The sequence below is a fragment of the Xenopus tropicalis genome, chromosome 9 (assembly GCF_000004195.4).
Source record: "Xenopus tropicalis strain Nigerian chromosome 9, UCB_Xtro_10.0, whole genome shotgun sequence".
Taxonomy (NCBI): domain Eukaryota; kingdom Metazoa; phylum Chordata; class Amphibia; order Anura; family Pipidae; genus Xenopus; species Xenopus tropicalis.
Genome location: NC_030685.2, coordinates 31944972 through 31961751, shown reverse-complemented (window position 1 = coordinate 31961751; position 16780 = coordinate 31944972). Strand labels below are relative to the sequence as shown.

The 16780-nt window shown below is 37.7% G+C and overlaps 1 protein-coding gene across 3 annotated transcripts in view; it reads right to left on the bottom strand.

The window, feature by feature from the left end:
- The window catches only part of iqck (IQ motif containing K), a 74646-nt gene that overhangs the window by 19131 nt on the left and 38735 nt on the right, over nt 1–16780 (bottom strand). For all 3 annotated transcript variants that reach the window (XM_031893712.1, XM_031893711.1, XM_002932213.5), the window contains exons 7-8: nt 13264–13348; nt 67–178 (exon numbers count right to left, since the gene is read on the bottom strand). In XM_031893712.1, the coding sequence (XP_031749572.1) occupies nt 67–178; nt 13264–13348 (197 nt within the window). The remainder of the gene's footprint in view (nt 1–66; nt 179–13263; nt 13349–16780) is intronic.

Genomic DNA, 16780 nt, shown 5'->3' with positions numbered 1-16780 from the left:
TCTTTTTGCTCCTAGGGTGACAGAAGCACCTCAATACATTACATTTTTGCTTAGTTTTTCACATACCTTTAGATTCTTGCTTGGCCCAAAAATCCTGGACTTTTTTATTGATATTTTTCATCTCCCTTAGATCTTTTTGCCACTGGCGTAATTCTTGGACTTCGGGATCACAACGTACCTGGCAAAAAAAAAAGGGGAAACACAAACAATATGATTTGAGAGTAAGGAAAGGCCACATTTTTTATACATTAGCTATATATAATGTATTTTAAATTACTTGAGTGGTATTTCTGTCATGTTGATACGAAATTATGCTAAATATACCTGTCCAAGGAGATTACTAAATTGATATAGCATAGATATAGAAGAAAGTATCTGCCTATTGTATTCATATAGGGCACCTCATTTTCCAACAAAACACACAACTGGGTCAACATTATTCTTATCATCATGGTATTTAAATGATTCTAGTTAATACACACTGTTAATGTGGAAGGCTATACTCTGGTGCTACTCACTATCGTAACCAATGGTTTGAAACCAGGACTAAACTCATTTTCACCAAATTACAAATGTCTAGTCATTTATTAAAAGATCCGGATTACAAAACATGGAAAAACCATGCATATTGTCCCACAAATGAAAGCGCCAAAGAACCCCAAAAATCTCTTGAACCACAAAACAAAGCAAGATCTTCCAGTTGTAAAAAGGACTCCTGCCATTGACTTCTACATGATCTTGACAGCTTTTAGATGGCATATTTTTATTTTGGATTTGTTGCAGTAATAAATGGAAAAAAATATTTTTTCCCTGCAGAAAAAAAACAATTTTTTTCCTGTGACAAGAACTGTGCAAAAAATTATGAATTGTGAATAAAACGACCGTTAGTAAAGGCCCCCCCCAAGTGTCTCTAAACTAACATAATGTGAAACACTATTAGGGGCTGATTTACTAAGACACGATTTCGAATCCGAATTGGAAAAATTCCGATTGGAAACAAACATTTTGCGACTTTTTCGTATTTTTTGCGATTTTTTCGGCGTCTTTACGATTTTTGCGTAAAAACGCGAGTTTTTCGGCGTCTTTACGATTTTTGTGTAAAAACGCGAGTTTTTCGTAGCCATTACGAAAGTTGCGCAAAGTCGCGATTTTTCCGTAGCGTTAACACTTGCGCGCAAAGTCGCGCCTTTTTCATAGCGTTAAAACTTAAAAGGCGCGACGTTTCGCGCAAGTTTTAACGCTACGAAAAAATCGCGACTTTGCGCAACTTTCGTAATGGCTACGAAAAACTCGCGTTTTTACGCAAAAATTGTAAAGACGCCGAAAAACTCGTGTTTTTACGCAAAAATCGTAAAGACGCCGAAAAAAATCGCAAAATTACCGATCATTACAAAAAAACGCATTCGGCCCGTTCGTGGGTTAGTAAATGTGCCCCTAAGTCTTGCAAAAGAAAATTTAAAGGAGAAGAAAATGGATAATGACTGTGAGCTCCTAACATTTTGATTCTAAGTGATTATAATCACATACCTGATAGCATGCTGATGCTCTGGGGGATTCACTGTTGCACAAAAGTTTTCTTACCTCCCAAGCTCCCTGCCTTGGCACCTGCATCATCTTACGGAACTTGTGGGGGTGATTGTGGGGAGGCCATGGCCCCCTTGGTTCTGAAGTCTATTCACTTAACGGTGCACCCACTGAAGGAGTGCTGCACCACCATATTCTTATTCTGTATTTTCCAGTTTGGGTGCATAGTAGAGTACACAGTACACAGTGGGTACACAGTAGAGTGAAAATTCAAACTTAGAAGCAAAAAGTCAGCTTTCCCCTCTACTGCACATGATTGCTGGCCAGGGACTGGAGAGAAAATCTAAGAAGATTTAAATGTGGTGCTCTTTTGCAGTTTGCAGCACACTACAGCACCAGCTTGGGGTAAGAGGCAAGCGATTCCCATTAATTGGGGGTGCCTAATATTTTGCTACATGTTTGGTCCTTGCAAGGAAGATAGTTACTGTAGCTAACCATAGTACAACGCGCCTCTCCCTTCGCTCTCTGTTGTGACTTATTTGTTAGCAGGAGTCCATTTTGCAGGGAGCTATTGGTTTACTAGTAATCTAATTACCTACCAAATATGGAGTAGCTTCAATTTCCTTGTTTGACCTGTTTAGCCCAAGAAATAAAGCAGCAATAGGCAAAAAGTATATACAGCCCAAGCTCCATTCTATTTATGCCACTTTAAGCATAAAGTGGTGTTCACCAAACAGACTCAACACAACTTTTTATGATATTGTATAGCATATATATAGTACACTGTATCATCTACTTGCATTAAATAACTACAAGTATTGTGTAACACTACCCTGCTGCCATAAGGATGAAAGGGAATAAATGTGGAAGACAGGAGACACAATAATCCCCAGGCGCTAGCAATGTTATTGCAGTCAGAGAATGTCATTTGCATTCACAATGATGGCTGAAAAGTTCAAGGGGAGAAGAATGACAGGACACATGGGGTGATGGGTGAGACGGCAGGCAGCAATGCTTCATTACTGCTGTGGACAGTTTCTTTCCAATAGGGGCTCAGCAGCAGAAAAAGCAAGATGGAGATGATGATATATTTACTTATAACATTGTTAAAAATGAGAGCCTGTATTACTTGGTTTTATTAGAGCACAAATCCCTTGTAAGCAAACCTTCATAAAGGATTCAGAAGCAATATATTTACTTGTTGAATAAAATAATCATATTCTCATGCTGAGAAATGAATTGCTTAAATATGTTTCTCCCAAACAAAAAATCCAATATTACTGAAAATCAGGCAACAGAGATCATGTTTATATATTTGGATGATGTTATCTTATTGTGGTTTTCCTATATAAATAAGCATTGATATGCCGCTAATTTGGGCCCCCCATGCAGAATAACCTACGGCAATATTTTACACTCAACAGAATAATAATGTAGAGGCAAACCAGTCTATGAGATATCTTCTGTTTTATTTGTTTCCAACTGTGTCAAACTGTAATACTCATATTTTGAGGCACCAGTTCCTCTAGGCCCCTCTTTAAGCCTTTAAATCAGTGTCAATGTGCTTTTAAAAGAACTCCAGGACAAAGCTGTTGAAAACCAAAGTTTACAGGATGGGTGCATAAATATGTCCCAGTCCCTGAATATTCCATGGAGCACAATCAAGAAGTTAAACATGAAGTGACCAATATTTTGTAAAATATTGCACCAAAATGAGGGCATCTGCCTGAAAACAGGCTATTTCTGCAAACTGGATAACCAAGCAAGAAAAGACTGCCAGTAAGCCAATGGCATTGGCAGGGCAGAAAAGAAAATGAATGGAGCATAGCACAAATAGGTCTCAGAGGGAAAAGTTGAACTACCTCTTTAACAATTTTGTATTCAAAAGCCGAAGATAGCAAGTGGCTGGAATTTATTCACAGCCATTTTGGGTAACATTCCTCAAATTGTCCACTAAAGCATCTTAGTACCAAGATGTTGCACACAGGTCATATAAAAGTGCAATAAACTTGATTAACGGGCAAGTTAACAAATTTATTTTAGAACAGAATTCCAGTTGTCTGGTTTCAAAGTGTTGTTGGCATAAGCCATTAATTGCACCCAGTAGGTTATGTTAGCTGCAATTCAACTAGGAATCATCAGCAGGGCTAGCATTCTGGAGAAAGGACTTTGAGCTGGGGGCAACTATAATGAAATATGAAGTGTGAAGCCATTTTATTTATTTGTATTTACTATATATGGGGCTGATCACAATCTATTTTTCAGTGTTCCCCTATTAGTTCCACTGTGGCAGAAAATACAATCCCTGGCAAAAATAGAAACAAGTTGATTGATACTAGATGGTTGGTTCCTAGGTTTACATGTTAGAAGTTGGAGCGTAGAACATGAAGTATTCCTAAGGGATCTATCAGATAGAGCCTAGTAGCTTTTTTTTTTTCTTGTGATGTGCTATGAAAAGGTGGGGTTAGGGTTGCCACCTTTTCTTTCTTGTAATACTGGTCTTGTAATACTTGTAATACAGTTACAATTTCATTGAGGTGGCCACGGAAGCAGACAAATAAAGCTGACCATACACGCACCGATAATATTGTACGAAACCTTGTTTCATATTATATTCGGTGCGTGTATGGCAAGTTGACCGATATCGCAGGAGGCTGCTGATATCAGCCGATCGGCTGGGTTAAAAGATTTTGATCGGGCACCATAGAAGGCGCCTGAGCAAAATCTGCCGTCAGGGCTGAATCGGCAGAAGGAGGTAGAAATCCTATTGTTTCTACCTCCTTATCTGCCGTTTCAGCCCTGAAGGTTAGTGGCGGATTTAACGATCTTTCGTGCGACAAGATCGCAAATCGCCACATGTGTGGCCACCTTAAAACAGGTTAATTTCATGGGATTACATGTTGGTCTGTTGAAATGACTTTCATATGGGTCTCCATTAAGTGCAAGTTAGACAAGGTGGTAGAGATTGATTATACTGGCCATCTTGACTATAAAGTTATTCCTTAGAACTCCCAAATGCTGCTTAAGAATCCTAACAATCTGGAAATAACAGCAGCTGAAAGGCTGCAAGTTTCTCTTGCCTGGATCTTTGATAATTCATATCCTTCACAGAGCTCTGGGCATAGGAGAGAAAAGTAGAACTCTATCAGGCATGCAGTGCTATGTTATATAATGTTTGCTGTCATGAATTACTCAGTGACCTGACAACATTCGATTATTAATGCACTGCTGGATAAACTAGCCAAAATACAGAAAGAGACTAGGTCTGATCTCCCTGGGAGCAAACACATTTGCATGTTGCAAATGTTAATTACATAACTTTTAACGATTTCTGTCCTCATTCGGTGATTCTCGCAGGCTATTTTCTATTAAATGAATAATGCTGAAAATAATGGGTTCCTCTAAAGATAAAAAGAGAGCAGACAAAAATTGGATTTCTGCGTCAACTGAATTGTCTTCAAGGTCATCTCTGAAGCTGAAGGAAATGTGGGTAAGTTATATTTCTATTTTAGGATTAATATAGCTATGGCAGGCTTCAAGTGGAAGTAAAAAGAGGGTAAGGAGAAGGTATGTTTAAACGCATGCAGTTACATTTAAAGCCTTACATTCAAATGCGTCTAAGCAGAAGTGTTCCCTGATGTGAATGGGCAGTTTAACCTCCTTCCTGTTCTATATTGCCATCAGCATTTTAAAGCCTAGCCAGCTTAAAAGACACCAGAGTCAATTGGTAATAATGTAATCATAAGAAAATGTTAATGAGGTGGTTCAACTTTAAATGAACTTTTAGCAGGGTGTAGACATTGATATTCTGAGACAAGTTGCAATTGCTTATTTAGTTTTTTGTTTTAATTTTTGTTCAGCAGCCCTCCAGTTTGGTATTTAAGCAGCAACTGGTCACTAGGGTCTTATTTACCTTAGCAACCAGGCAGAGATTTGAATGAGAGACTGGAATATGAATAGGCAAATGATTGAATAGGAAGATAAGTCATAAATAGTAACTAAAGTAAATAATTCATAGGAAAAGGAAATTTTATAACTTACTAAAAGTTAACTTAAAGGTGAACCACCCCTTTAACTATCTCTATACAGACGCCCATAAACAGAAAGATCCATGGACTTTGTAGATCTTTGCCAATTTGGCTACCCAAGAAGGAGACAAATATAGCAGATCCAAAATCTTGGGCCTTCTACAAAACCATGAGGGCCCATGCAGACCCATGGGCTGCAGACTTTGATCCATCCCACCTGATCAATAACTGAGCAAGCTTTAAAAGTGAGGGGATTGTTTAGGGTTCTATTACTGGCCAACAGATTGCCAAGCCAGCAGCCTATGCCTGCCCACATCCAGCTGCCGCAGCACTGCATTGTGCCATGGATTTAGTGTGTCGTTGATATGTATTAAAACTGAGAAGTACATGGCCCCCATTTTTTTAATAAAAAGGATCATTTTTCAAATATGCACTTTGCAGGCAAGTTTTAAAAATCACTTTGCCTTTCCGTATCTGAAATGTAGTTTATATAAAGTCACTTCTACAGTTCTAACCTCTGGTCTCTGCTTCTGGGTATAACTCCTGCTAATGTAATTCTATCTCGTCCTTTCAAATGGAAATCAGAGCTCATTTGTGCTATTTTGGAGCCTATCCTGCTGTCACAACCAGTCAAAAGCAGGTAAATAATAGCATCTTTTTCCTGAGTCGGTTTGAACGCTGCTTTAATGGTACATATTTCACTATCAATGATACATTGGAGTTCTTGGGAAATAACAAAAGAAATATGTACACAGCATATATATAATATATATATTTTTTTCTGTGTAGATATATATATTTATATATATCTCTTTGTGATTAATATGTTGTACATCAAACATTATCTGTTCTCAAGGATTCGCCCTATTCTCAATGGGTCTGAAAAATCATAAAGAGATTGGTGATCTGTTAAGTCTTTATATATGTCAATTTGATCCTTTACCTCACATCACAATGGACAGCATGCAGTAACTCTAGAACTTATATAAGTGTGTAAATAAATATATATGCAGCTATGGGACTTGTAATCCAGAATACTCAGGACATGGGGGTTTTCCAGATAAGTGATCTTTCTGTAATTTGGATCCCCATAACTTAAGTGTACTTAAAAATCATATAATCATACAAAAAATAATTTTTTGCCACCAATATGGATTCATGCAGCTTAGTTTCTACAAGGTACAGTTTTACTACTACAGAGAAAAAGGAAATCATTTTTAAAAATTAGAATTATTTGTTTATAATGGGGTCTAAGGCAGATGGCTTTCCCATAATGTGGAACTTTCTGGATAATGGGTTACACTTTCTAAGTGTTAAGGTTCCCATACACGGGCAGATCCGCTCGCTTGACGATGTCTCCCGATATCCCCTACCTACGGGTGGGCGATATTGGGAGAATCCCTGGGGCCAAACGATCGAATTATGACGGGCATAGGCAAAGTCGGTCCGACTAGATTTTCTAACCTGCCCGTTTGAGGTCTGGCCGATTTCAGGCCAGATATCAGTCTGGCAGGCCCGTCGGGAGTGCCAATACAAGGGTTGATTAGCTGCCGAACTATCGGCCCGTGTATGGGGACCTTAACTTAAATAAATGCTGATAGAGAAGTTACAGTAACAATACTGGAATATGATAACAACCTGCATTTCTGCTAGTCAGTTGTAATGGATGCAAGCAGAAATGGGAACATAAGGATTACCATCTAGAAAAGCATGGGGGCATCTGGGCACGTCTGGAGAATTCCACAAGTGTTACAAAATGTAAGTAAAAATATGTCTATTGAAAATAAATAAAAAATAAAATAAATGAAAAAAAAACAGAATTACCACCAGATCTCGGCTTTAATAATCCCAGGGACCATGTGAGCTACATTTTGCTTCCATTTAAGTGAGGCTGAGTGCCTGTGTTTAGTAGTTTACTAAACCAGTACTAAAAAGCAAGGTGAAAAGGTAAGTACACTACAATAATCAGTTTCCATTCATTCAACCCAATTAGAAAATGTTCCATTTACCGCCACTCTTTGTAATCTATCCTCCAGCCGGTTTTCTATCCAATTAAAAATATTATGTTCTAGGCCAATATTCCTCAATTTTATCATTAACTTACTGTAAAGTACTGTATCAAATGATTTAACAAAGTCCAAGTAGGTGACATCCACTGCCATTCCAGCATCAATGTTCCTGCTCACCTCCTCACAAAAGGCAATTAAATTAGTCTGGCAAGATCCTGTTACACATAAAACCATGCTGGCACAAACGTATAGTATTATTTTGTTTTGCAGTGCATGTTAAAAATTTGCAGATATTGTTTCAGAGGGTAAATAAAATGGCAGATATTAAATACCCGTGCTTTCAGCTTTTCATAAATGGCCATGTGCCGATGTGTTTTTGAGTTGCTTCCAAAAAATAAATAAACGACAAGATACCTTCAGTGCCTCAGAAAAAACGGCTGATTGTGAACAGAATCTGAAAGAAGATCCCAGAAGAGCAAGATATTGAAATAAAAAATGTCCGGTTATGGCAGCCAAAGGCAAAGTCTGTGAGTGATAGAAAGCTTAAAGAGAAGTAATTTATGAACCTGATTTGGAAGAATTTGAAGACAAAATCTTTCTTTGAGCAACTACAGTACAATGTTCACTCACAACATGATTTAGTAAACATACTACTATTCTTGAGATATTTCAGACAAGTTTAATTCTAGAACAATTTGCTATTAATTATTCTGCTCTGCACAGAACAAACTGATTATGATTTGGATCATAAAGAGATACTGCATGGCCAAGCTAGTTTAGGCATTTGCCCACCAAGTTGCTTTAGATAAAGATCCACAAGGCTGCTTTAGTTACTGCATCACCAAGCTATTTTAGTTATTGTCCCAAGTTGACATACAGGTATGGAATCCATTATCTGAAAAAACCATTATCCAGAAAGCTCCAAATTACGGAAAGGCCATCCTCCATAGACTCCATTTTAATCATATAATTCACTTTTTAAAAAATGATTACATTTTTCTGTGTAATAATAAACCAGAACCTTAATTCCAAGATATAATTAATCCTTATTAGGGGCAAAACAATTCTATTGGGTTTATTTAATGTTTAGATACTTAGCAAATTTAAGGTATGTGCAGAGATAAACCCAGTAAAATGTTCAACATATTGACCAACAAAGCTGATTTAGATAATAACCCACTAGTGAAGTGCAACATGAATCCCAGTCCAGATCAGTATGATTTATGCTTCATTTGTACAATTAACAACAAGCTTTCACTCGATGATGTAACTTTCTCATTCTCTGGCAAACAAAATACTTTACTTTGGGCAGTTTATAGTGTGGGTGTTCTAAAATATTGTTTTATATCACATGCTGGGAACCTCATGTAAAACACTCAGCGTGTGACTTGAGTAAGATACTAAACAAAAGGCAATGACAGTTGTAGTGTATGAAATTCTATTTTCTCAGACAATGATCCTTGCTGGATGGACTGTGTTTTAATGAGGTTGGAATAAGTGTCCTGCAGGACAGAGAATGGTGCATCCCTGCAAATAACCGAATTTTGCATTTATGAGCCAAATTCCTATGGAGGTTTGTTTCATTAAGCAGAAAAACTTTCATTAATTCTGTCTTATATGTCCAGATGGTCCAAATTCTGACTGCGAATAAAAACAAGGATCTCAAGCTTATATAATTAGCAAACATTAAATTAATTAAACTTAACTCCAGTCTTTATTAAGACAATTAAGGATGATGTGTATTGAAAGGCAGTGCTTGTAAGTGACCCTGGAGCGCTGAGTCTGAATCACCTGCTATATACAGTAGTTACTACAAAGCAGATCAGGCAGCCAAGTCATATAGCTAAAGTCATTGATCCATCAGTTATAATAGGATGAGATCCCTTTATTGATCCATATTCCAGACTAATGGGGAAGGCCCTTTGCAGACTTGTTTAACATATAAAAACCTACTTTAGCCAAGAGTCATCAAGAGTCGTAACATGTAACTGAGTGTAGTTGGACATGTTAAATTCAATTGTTTGTTTGGGTCTTATATTTCTTTCATTATGTAGACTGATATCTGTACCTGATTGTTTGAAGCTAGAAGGATTTCTTCCAATCTCTGGAATATGCAGGAACTGCAATTTGCACAATTTCCCTTTCAATCGAGTTCTTTATTGCTGGATATATTTGTTTTCTTTATAAAGTAGTGGAAAACCAATGCATGCTCTATTTTTCTGTTCAACTTTACACATATTAAACACCAGTTTTAAAATAAATAAATCATAGGGGGAAAAAAAACCTATTAATAAAATGTATAAAAAATAGACAAAAAGAACATATTTTGAAGCAGCTTTTACTTCCTGTGAAGAACAAACTCTGCTACATATGACAATAACTGGCTTTGTAGGTCTCAGCAAAATACAAGCCTGCAGTACTATTGTCACTGTTAATTACTGTCACCAGAGGCATTAGTGTCACGCAGATTCTAAACAAGGGAAACCTTGGGAACAGGGGAAATGTTTGTATAGAATGTGTGAGATCCAAACACATTCTTTTCCTCTCACACTTCTCTTCCTAATTATAATGTTATTCTTCCACGCACACAGGAACATACACATTTCTAACAGCTGGCTCTCAGTCAAAACCTGGAGTCTACACCATACTTTACAAAGACATGAATATTTTTTCTTTCTGAAAGCTCAGACTCAGGCACAATGCACTGAGATGGCTGCCTATACACCTATATTACAACTAAACAAAATACATTTGTTGGTTTAAGAATAAAATTTTAAATAGTAGAGTGTATTATTTGCTATGTAAACAGTGTAATTAAGAAATAAAAAAGTATATCATAAAAATCATGACAGAATCCCTTTAAAGAGCAGGAGGTAGTATTTTGTATTTTCATTAACTGCCCTTATTCTGGCCAATGCTAACAAGTAGGTTTTGGGCACAATCAAAGGGGTGGTTCACTTTTAAGTTAACTTTTAGTATGTCATTTAAATGGCCTATTCTTAGAAACTTTTCAATTGGTCTTCTTTTTTTGTAGTTTTTAAATTATTTGATTTCCTGTTGTATTACTCCCCATCCAGGTTGCTACAGTACAATGGACCATAGCAATCAGATAGCAGCTAAACTTCCAAATTAGAAAGCTGCTGAACAAAAAGCTAAATAATTTAAAAAAAAACACAAACTATAAAAATAAAGAAAACCTCAAATTGTCTCAGAACTTCTCTGTCTACATCATTTTAAAAATTAATTTAATGGTGAACTCCATAGGTAAGGTGCTGCCGCACAATTAGTTTTTTTCCCTAGGCCCATAACTTTCTACTAAAAGTAGCACTTGATTCACATACAGTGGCTTGCAAAAGTATTCGGCCCCCTTGAACTTTTCCACATTTTGTCACATTACAGCCACAAACATGAATCAATTTTATTGGAATTCCACGTGAAAGACCAATACAATGTGTTGTACATGTGAGAAGTGGAACGAAAATCATACATGATTCCAAACATTTTTTACAAATAATTAACTGCAAAGTGGGGTGTGCGTAATTATTCAGCCCCCTGAGTCAATACTTTGTAGAACCACCTTTTGCTGCAATTCCAGCTGCCAGTCTTTTAGGGTATGTCTCTACCAGCTTTGCACATCTACGGACTGAAATCCTTGCCCATTCTTCTTTGCAAAACAGCTCCAGCTCAGTCAGATTAGATGGACAGCGTTTGTGAACAGCAGTTTTCAGATCTTGGCACAGATTCTCGATTGGATTTAGATCTGGACTTTGACTGGGCCATTCTAACACATGGATATGTTTTGTTTTAAACCATTCCATTGCTGCCCTGGCTTTATGTTTAGGGTCGTTGTCCTGCTGGAAGGTGAACCTCCGCCCCAGTCTCAAGTCTTTTGCAGACTCCAAGAGGTTTTCTTCCAAGATTGCCCTGTATTTGACTCCATCCATCTTCCCATCAACTCTGACCAGCTTCCCTGTCCCTGCTGAAGAGAAGCACCCCCAGAGCATGATGCTGCCACCACCATATTTGACAGTGGGGATGGTGTGTTCAGAGTGATGTGCAGTGTTAGTTTTCCGCCACACATAGCGTTTTGCATTTTGGCCAAAAAGTTCCATTTTGGTCTCATCTGACCAGAGCACCTTCTTCCACATGTTTGCTGTGTCCCCCACATGGGCTTGTGGCAAACTGCAAATGGGACTTCTTATGGTTTTCTGTTAACAATGTCTTTCTTCTTGCCACTCTTCCATAAAGGCCAACTTTGTGCAGTGCACGACTAATAGTTGTCCTATGGACAGATTCCCCCACCTGAGCTGTAGATCTCTGCAGCTCCCCCAGAGTCACCATGGGCCTCTTGGCTGCATTTCTGATCAGCGCTCTCCTTGTTCGGCCTGTGAGTTTAGGTGGACGGCCTTGTCTTGGTAGGTTTACAGTTGTGCCATACTCCTTCCATTTCTGAATGATCGGTGGAACAGTGCTCCGTGGGATGTTCAAGGCTTTGGAAATCTTTTTGTAGCCTAAGCCTGCTTTAAATTTCTCAATAACTTTATCCCTGACCTGTCTGGTGTGTTCTTTGGACTTCATGGTGTTGTTGCTCCCAATATTCTCTTAGACAACCTCTGAGGCCGTCACAGAGCAGCTGTATTTGTACTGACATTAGATTACACACAGGTGCACTCTATTTAGTCATTAGCCCTCATCAGGCAATGTCTATGGGCAACTGACTGCACTCAGACCAAAGGGGGCTGAATAATTACGCACACCCCACTTTGCAGTTATTTATTTGTAAAAAATGTTTGGAATCATGTATGATTTTCGTTCCACTTCTCACGTGTACACCACTTTGTATTGGTCTTTCACGTGGAATTCCAATAAAATTGATTCATGTTTGTGGCTGTAATGTGACAAAATGTGGAAAAGTTCAAGGGGGCCAAATACTTTTGCAAGTCACTGTATATTCACCCCCTAGTGAATTAAGGTTTTCTCGTTCTTTAAAAGCAAGCATTTTAATGGTTGCTATGCATTACTGCACCTGGGCATCTCTGGATTGATGCTCTTTCCCATTGCAAGCAGTCTACAGAAGGATATATTATCTATTATACCAACCTTATATTACAGGATTCTCTGTTTCCCAAATCCCCAAACCTTGGCTATGGAAACTGGAAGAAATTGCACAGCCTAATGCCGCTAAGTACTTTTTTCCCAAGGGTTGCTATCCAAATATCTGCAATATTAGAAAAGGTACTCAAAGGTCATTACTAAAGATACACTTTTAGAGGATTTGATCTAATAGCTTTTCAACCAAAAGATTAATGGATTGCAATGTCCATGGAAAACATGTAGGCAGAAAAAGTCTTGGCATTCACACAGAGGCAAATAGTGGCTCATAATCATGGGGTTGCCTGCAGCTGTTACAAACTATAAAATAGCTGGCGTTCATGGAGATATTGTGTAATTAAAGTATTCAGCTTAAAGCAAATCCTGCCTTTCTCTGTATAAATCATGTTTTATATTGGAAATTAGCTGTAAGTCTCTGTTCTTTTTACCAGCCTCTCTTACAACAAAAACCCCTTGATATGGGCAGGATGAACAATCTCTATTTTGGCACTGCAAGCTCACCACTGTGTAAATATATGGACAGTACTGCTTAATGGATGTCTGCCATTCTCAGAATATGCAGATTTAGCCATAATACAAGCCAGTCTTACCCGATAACCTCTCCAAAATGACTGTATAATTAGGGCAGCCTCTTCCTCGGAAAGAAGTAGGGATAAAGGAATTGGTGGCCTTGGACTGAAAAATAAGAAGAGTAAAACAGTAAAAGAGAAGCCCACAAGAAATTGCTATATACAATAAAACTATGAATACAGTGCAGTAACAATAAGGAGAGCAGATACTCATTTATCAAAGTACGATCGCTTCTGAATACAAAAAAATTGTATTTTTTCAAAGTTTTCGTACTGTGCATATTTTTTGCGACTTTTTTCGTTAATTTGCGCAACTTTTTCGTACTTTGCGACAAAAAGCACAACAATTTGTGCGACAAAATCTTATTTGTCTGGCCGAGTACGAAAGTTTCGGATTTATTCAAGCTTCGTTATCGTGACTTTCCTTTAGCCAGGTTGGAGCTGCAGAGTGCCATTGAGTCCTATGGGAGGCTTCAAAATCATGCACAGAATGATCAAAGTCAGAGAGGTTTTCCCGCCGTTTGCGATCGTTCGGATATGAAAATGTTGTAACTTTCGGATCGCCAATATGATGTTATTGTGACTTATACGATTTTTTCGGAAGCATCTTCGTGACATTTCCGATCATCAAAAATCATTGTATCTAATCCAAATTTTAACCATTTCGGGATTCAACTCGTACTTTGATGAATCAGCCCCCAAGACTGCAGGGAGGCCAAGGTGAAGAGGGAGACTGGCCTAACAATAGCAGGAGTAGACCCTATGACTGTAAGGGGGTTCTGCTGATCTGAATACACCATCATGATTAATTCCCATGATGAGAATCCTATAAATAAACATAACTTCACTGGGACCAGCACAACATATTTTTGGAACCTCCTTTACCACAAAGGACCCGTAGGGAAAGGAGGTTGAGTTACACATCAGTATGAATATATAAATGGAATCATGCTCTACCACTAAAACAATGTATTTATCTGCTTTACAACACATGACTGCAATATGCTCACTCAAGTGTATGAGCTTCATGTGTACAAAAGTAAAATAAAGTGCATAACACTAGGAGAATTTATTGTGGGTGCCAGGTGCTGTAGCTGCATATGAAGTTAATCCTCCAATATGCCAAAGGCAGACATCAAAAACTATATTAGTTCTACTGTCATGACTGAAAGTTATGTTGGTGTTATTTTGGGATACTGCAGAACAGACAAGTGGGCACAGGCCACATATTAATAGCACAGCTAGTGGGAGAGCAGGGCCGTCACCCAGACAGTGAGAAGAGAACTGTCACTCAAAGCAGATGGCAGCTGCAAATATTGGTACAACTGTAAAAGCTGGGCATCGTAATTTTTAAGTTTAAACTGAGTATAAATTAATAGATCAATTTTCTACTTCAATATAATATATATAAATATAATATATATATATATATATATATATATATATAAACTTGCATTTGTTTACTCAATTTTGATACAACTTATAACTTAGTATTATTAATGGATTTGGCAGTATTTCACTAAGTAGAGCATGAATCAAACACTAACAGCAGAGAAAACTCTTTTTCTTGAAACATTTTGTCAGCATTCTTAATACCCCACATAGATATGCTAAAAGCAGATTGCTTTCATAGTATTAAGCCTCCTACAGTCTTAAAGGGGTGGTTTACCTTTAAGTTTAGTATGTCATAAAATGGCCAATTCTAAGCAACTTTATAATTGGTTGTCATTATTAATTTTGTATAGTTTTCTTTTTCTGAGTCTTCCAGCTTTTAAAATTGGGGTTACTGACCCGGCAGCCAAAAAACTATTGCTCTCTACATCATACTAAAAGTTAACTCAAAGGTGAACAACCCCTTTAAGGTGGCCATACACATTACACCTTGCCAAAGAAGCGATTCTTCTCCTGATGTGCCCACCTAAAGGGGGATTTTTTACTGGTAAATTGACAATCCCAAAACAGTCTACAATCCAAGTTAGAAAGTTGCAGAACAAAATACTGATAATTCAAAATTTCACAAACAATAAATAAAAATGTCTTAAAATACTACTGTCTGGGTTAAAAGCTAAGTCAAAAACATTTATGGGGTTATGTAATAAAAGGTACTAAGTTTGCCCAGGAGCAGTAACCAATAGAAACCAATCAGCAGGTAGAATTTTCTGGTCACCTGTTTAAAAGCAAACATCTTATTGGTTGCCATGGGTTACTGCTCCTGGCCTTGGGTACTTTGATTGGTTCGTGAGTGGTACCACCCCTAGTGGTAACTTCTGATATCTGTGGCAGTCTGCACTGGCAGTATCAGTTAATATTGGTGTTTTCTTTGCAAGCACAGAAAAATGTCACAACTAACATTAGCCTAAAAGGAAAGGTGCTGTGGGTATCTTTTTTTATTAAAGAGACACATTCATTAAACTACCTTTTTATGCAATCTTATTTAGTGATCAAGATAATTAATTAAATTGCTTTTTGGGGAGTATTTCAGTTCTTTTCATACCTAGAGCCAGGGCCGCTTTATGGAACCAGCTGGTCCTGGGCAAAATGTAATTGTTGGGCAGCCACTGCCGCAATAAATTTTTAAAAGAATAGCCCTCAAGCAGGTGAAGTTCCATATAGTAAGGCAGGCAGTAATGAAATGGTCTGCGCTTACTGAAGTAGACATGATCCCCAGGTGTGCCACCCTTGACTTTCAAAAATGATGATGCCAAAAGAAAAAAAGAAAAGCAGTTACAATAACCATAATGTAGAGCTGTTCCAGTTGAGGGGTCTGTCATCTCAGCAGGATGCTTCTGCCAGATGTTATACCAGATGAAAGGTGTGCTAGTCGCCCCCTTATCCTGATGGGCCAGAGAGCTGCTGTATTGTGGGCCCCATTATGAAGGTAGGTAGTTGTTCCCTATGTATAAGCAACTTTTACAATGTAGCTCAGTACCTGGGAAAGACCAGGAGCTAGAATGATCTATTACTGCAAATTGTTTCATAAGGCAAGTATTTAATATAACAGCAGCCCAGCCCTTTGACCATCAAGTGTGTCCAATTGTGTGCCTAAAGCGATATGCCTTAATTATAAAATAAAGAGTTTTGTGAAACAAAATCCCTTTGCATAACATCTTCTGTCATGGATGATCAAGCCTTCTAATTTTATATATATATTTTTTTCTCATTATTGGGAGCCCCATTATTCAGGAAATCGCTGTCTAATTTACCCCAGGCATATACAAATGAAATCTTGAGTTATTGCAGTAAGCATTTTTATCTGGCGAGAACATATTGAGGCTGTATAACCACTATATTGTGTTCTCTGTATGGGAAGGATCAATCAAAATGGACATATGCATTTAAGAGCTAAGGAGTGAGTTTAATTTGTGGCTGTATATTTTCAAGCTGTGTTCTTTATTACAGGTGTATTTTTAGTTGGTGTATAAATAGAGCAAATGTGTAGAATGGGAAATGAGCTGTAATAGTTACAATCTAAAATGACATATTGAAATGATAATATATGTAACATTGTTTGTAAAGAGTATGGTTTGTATCATCTCTC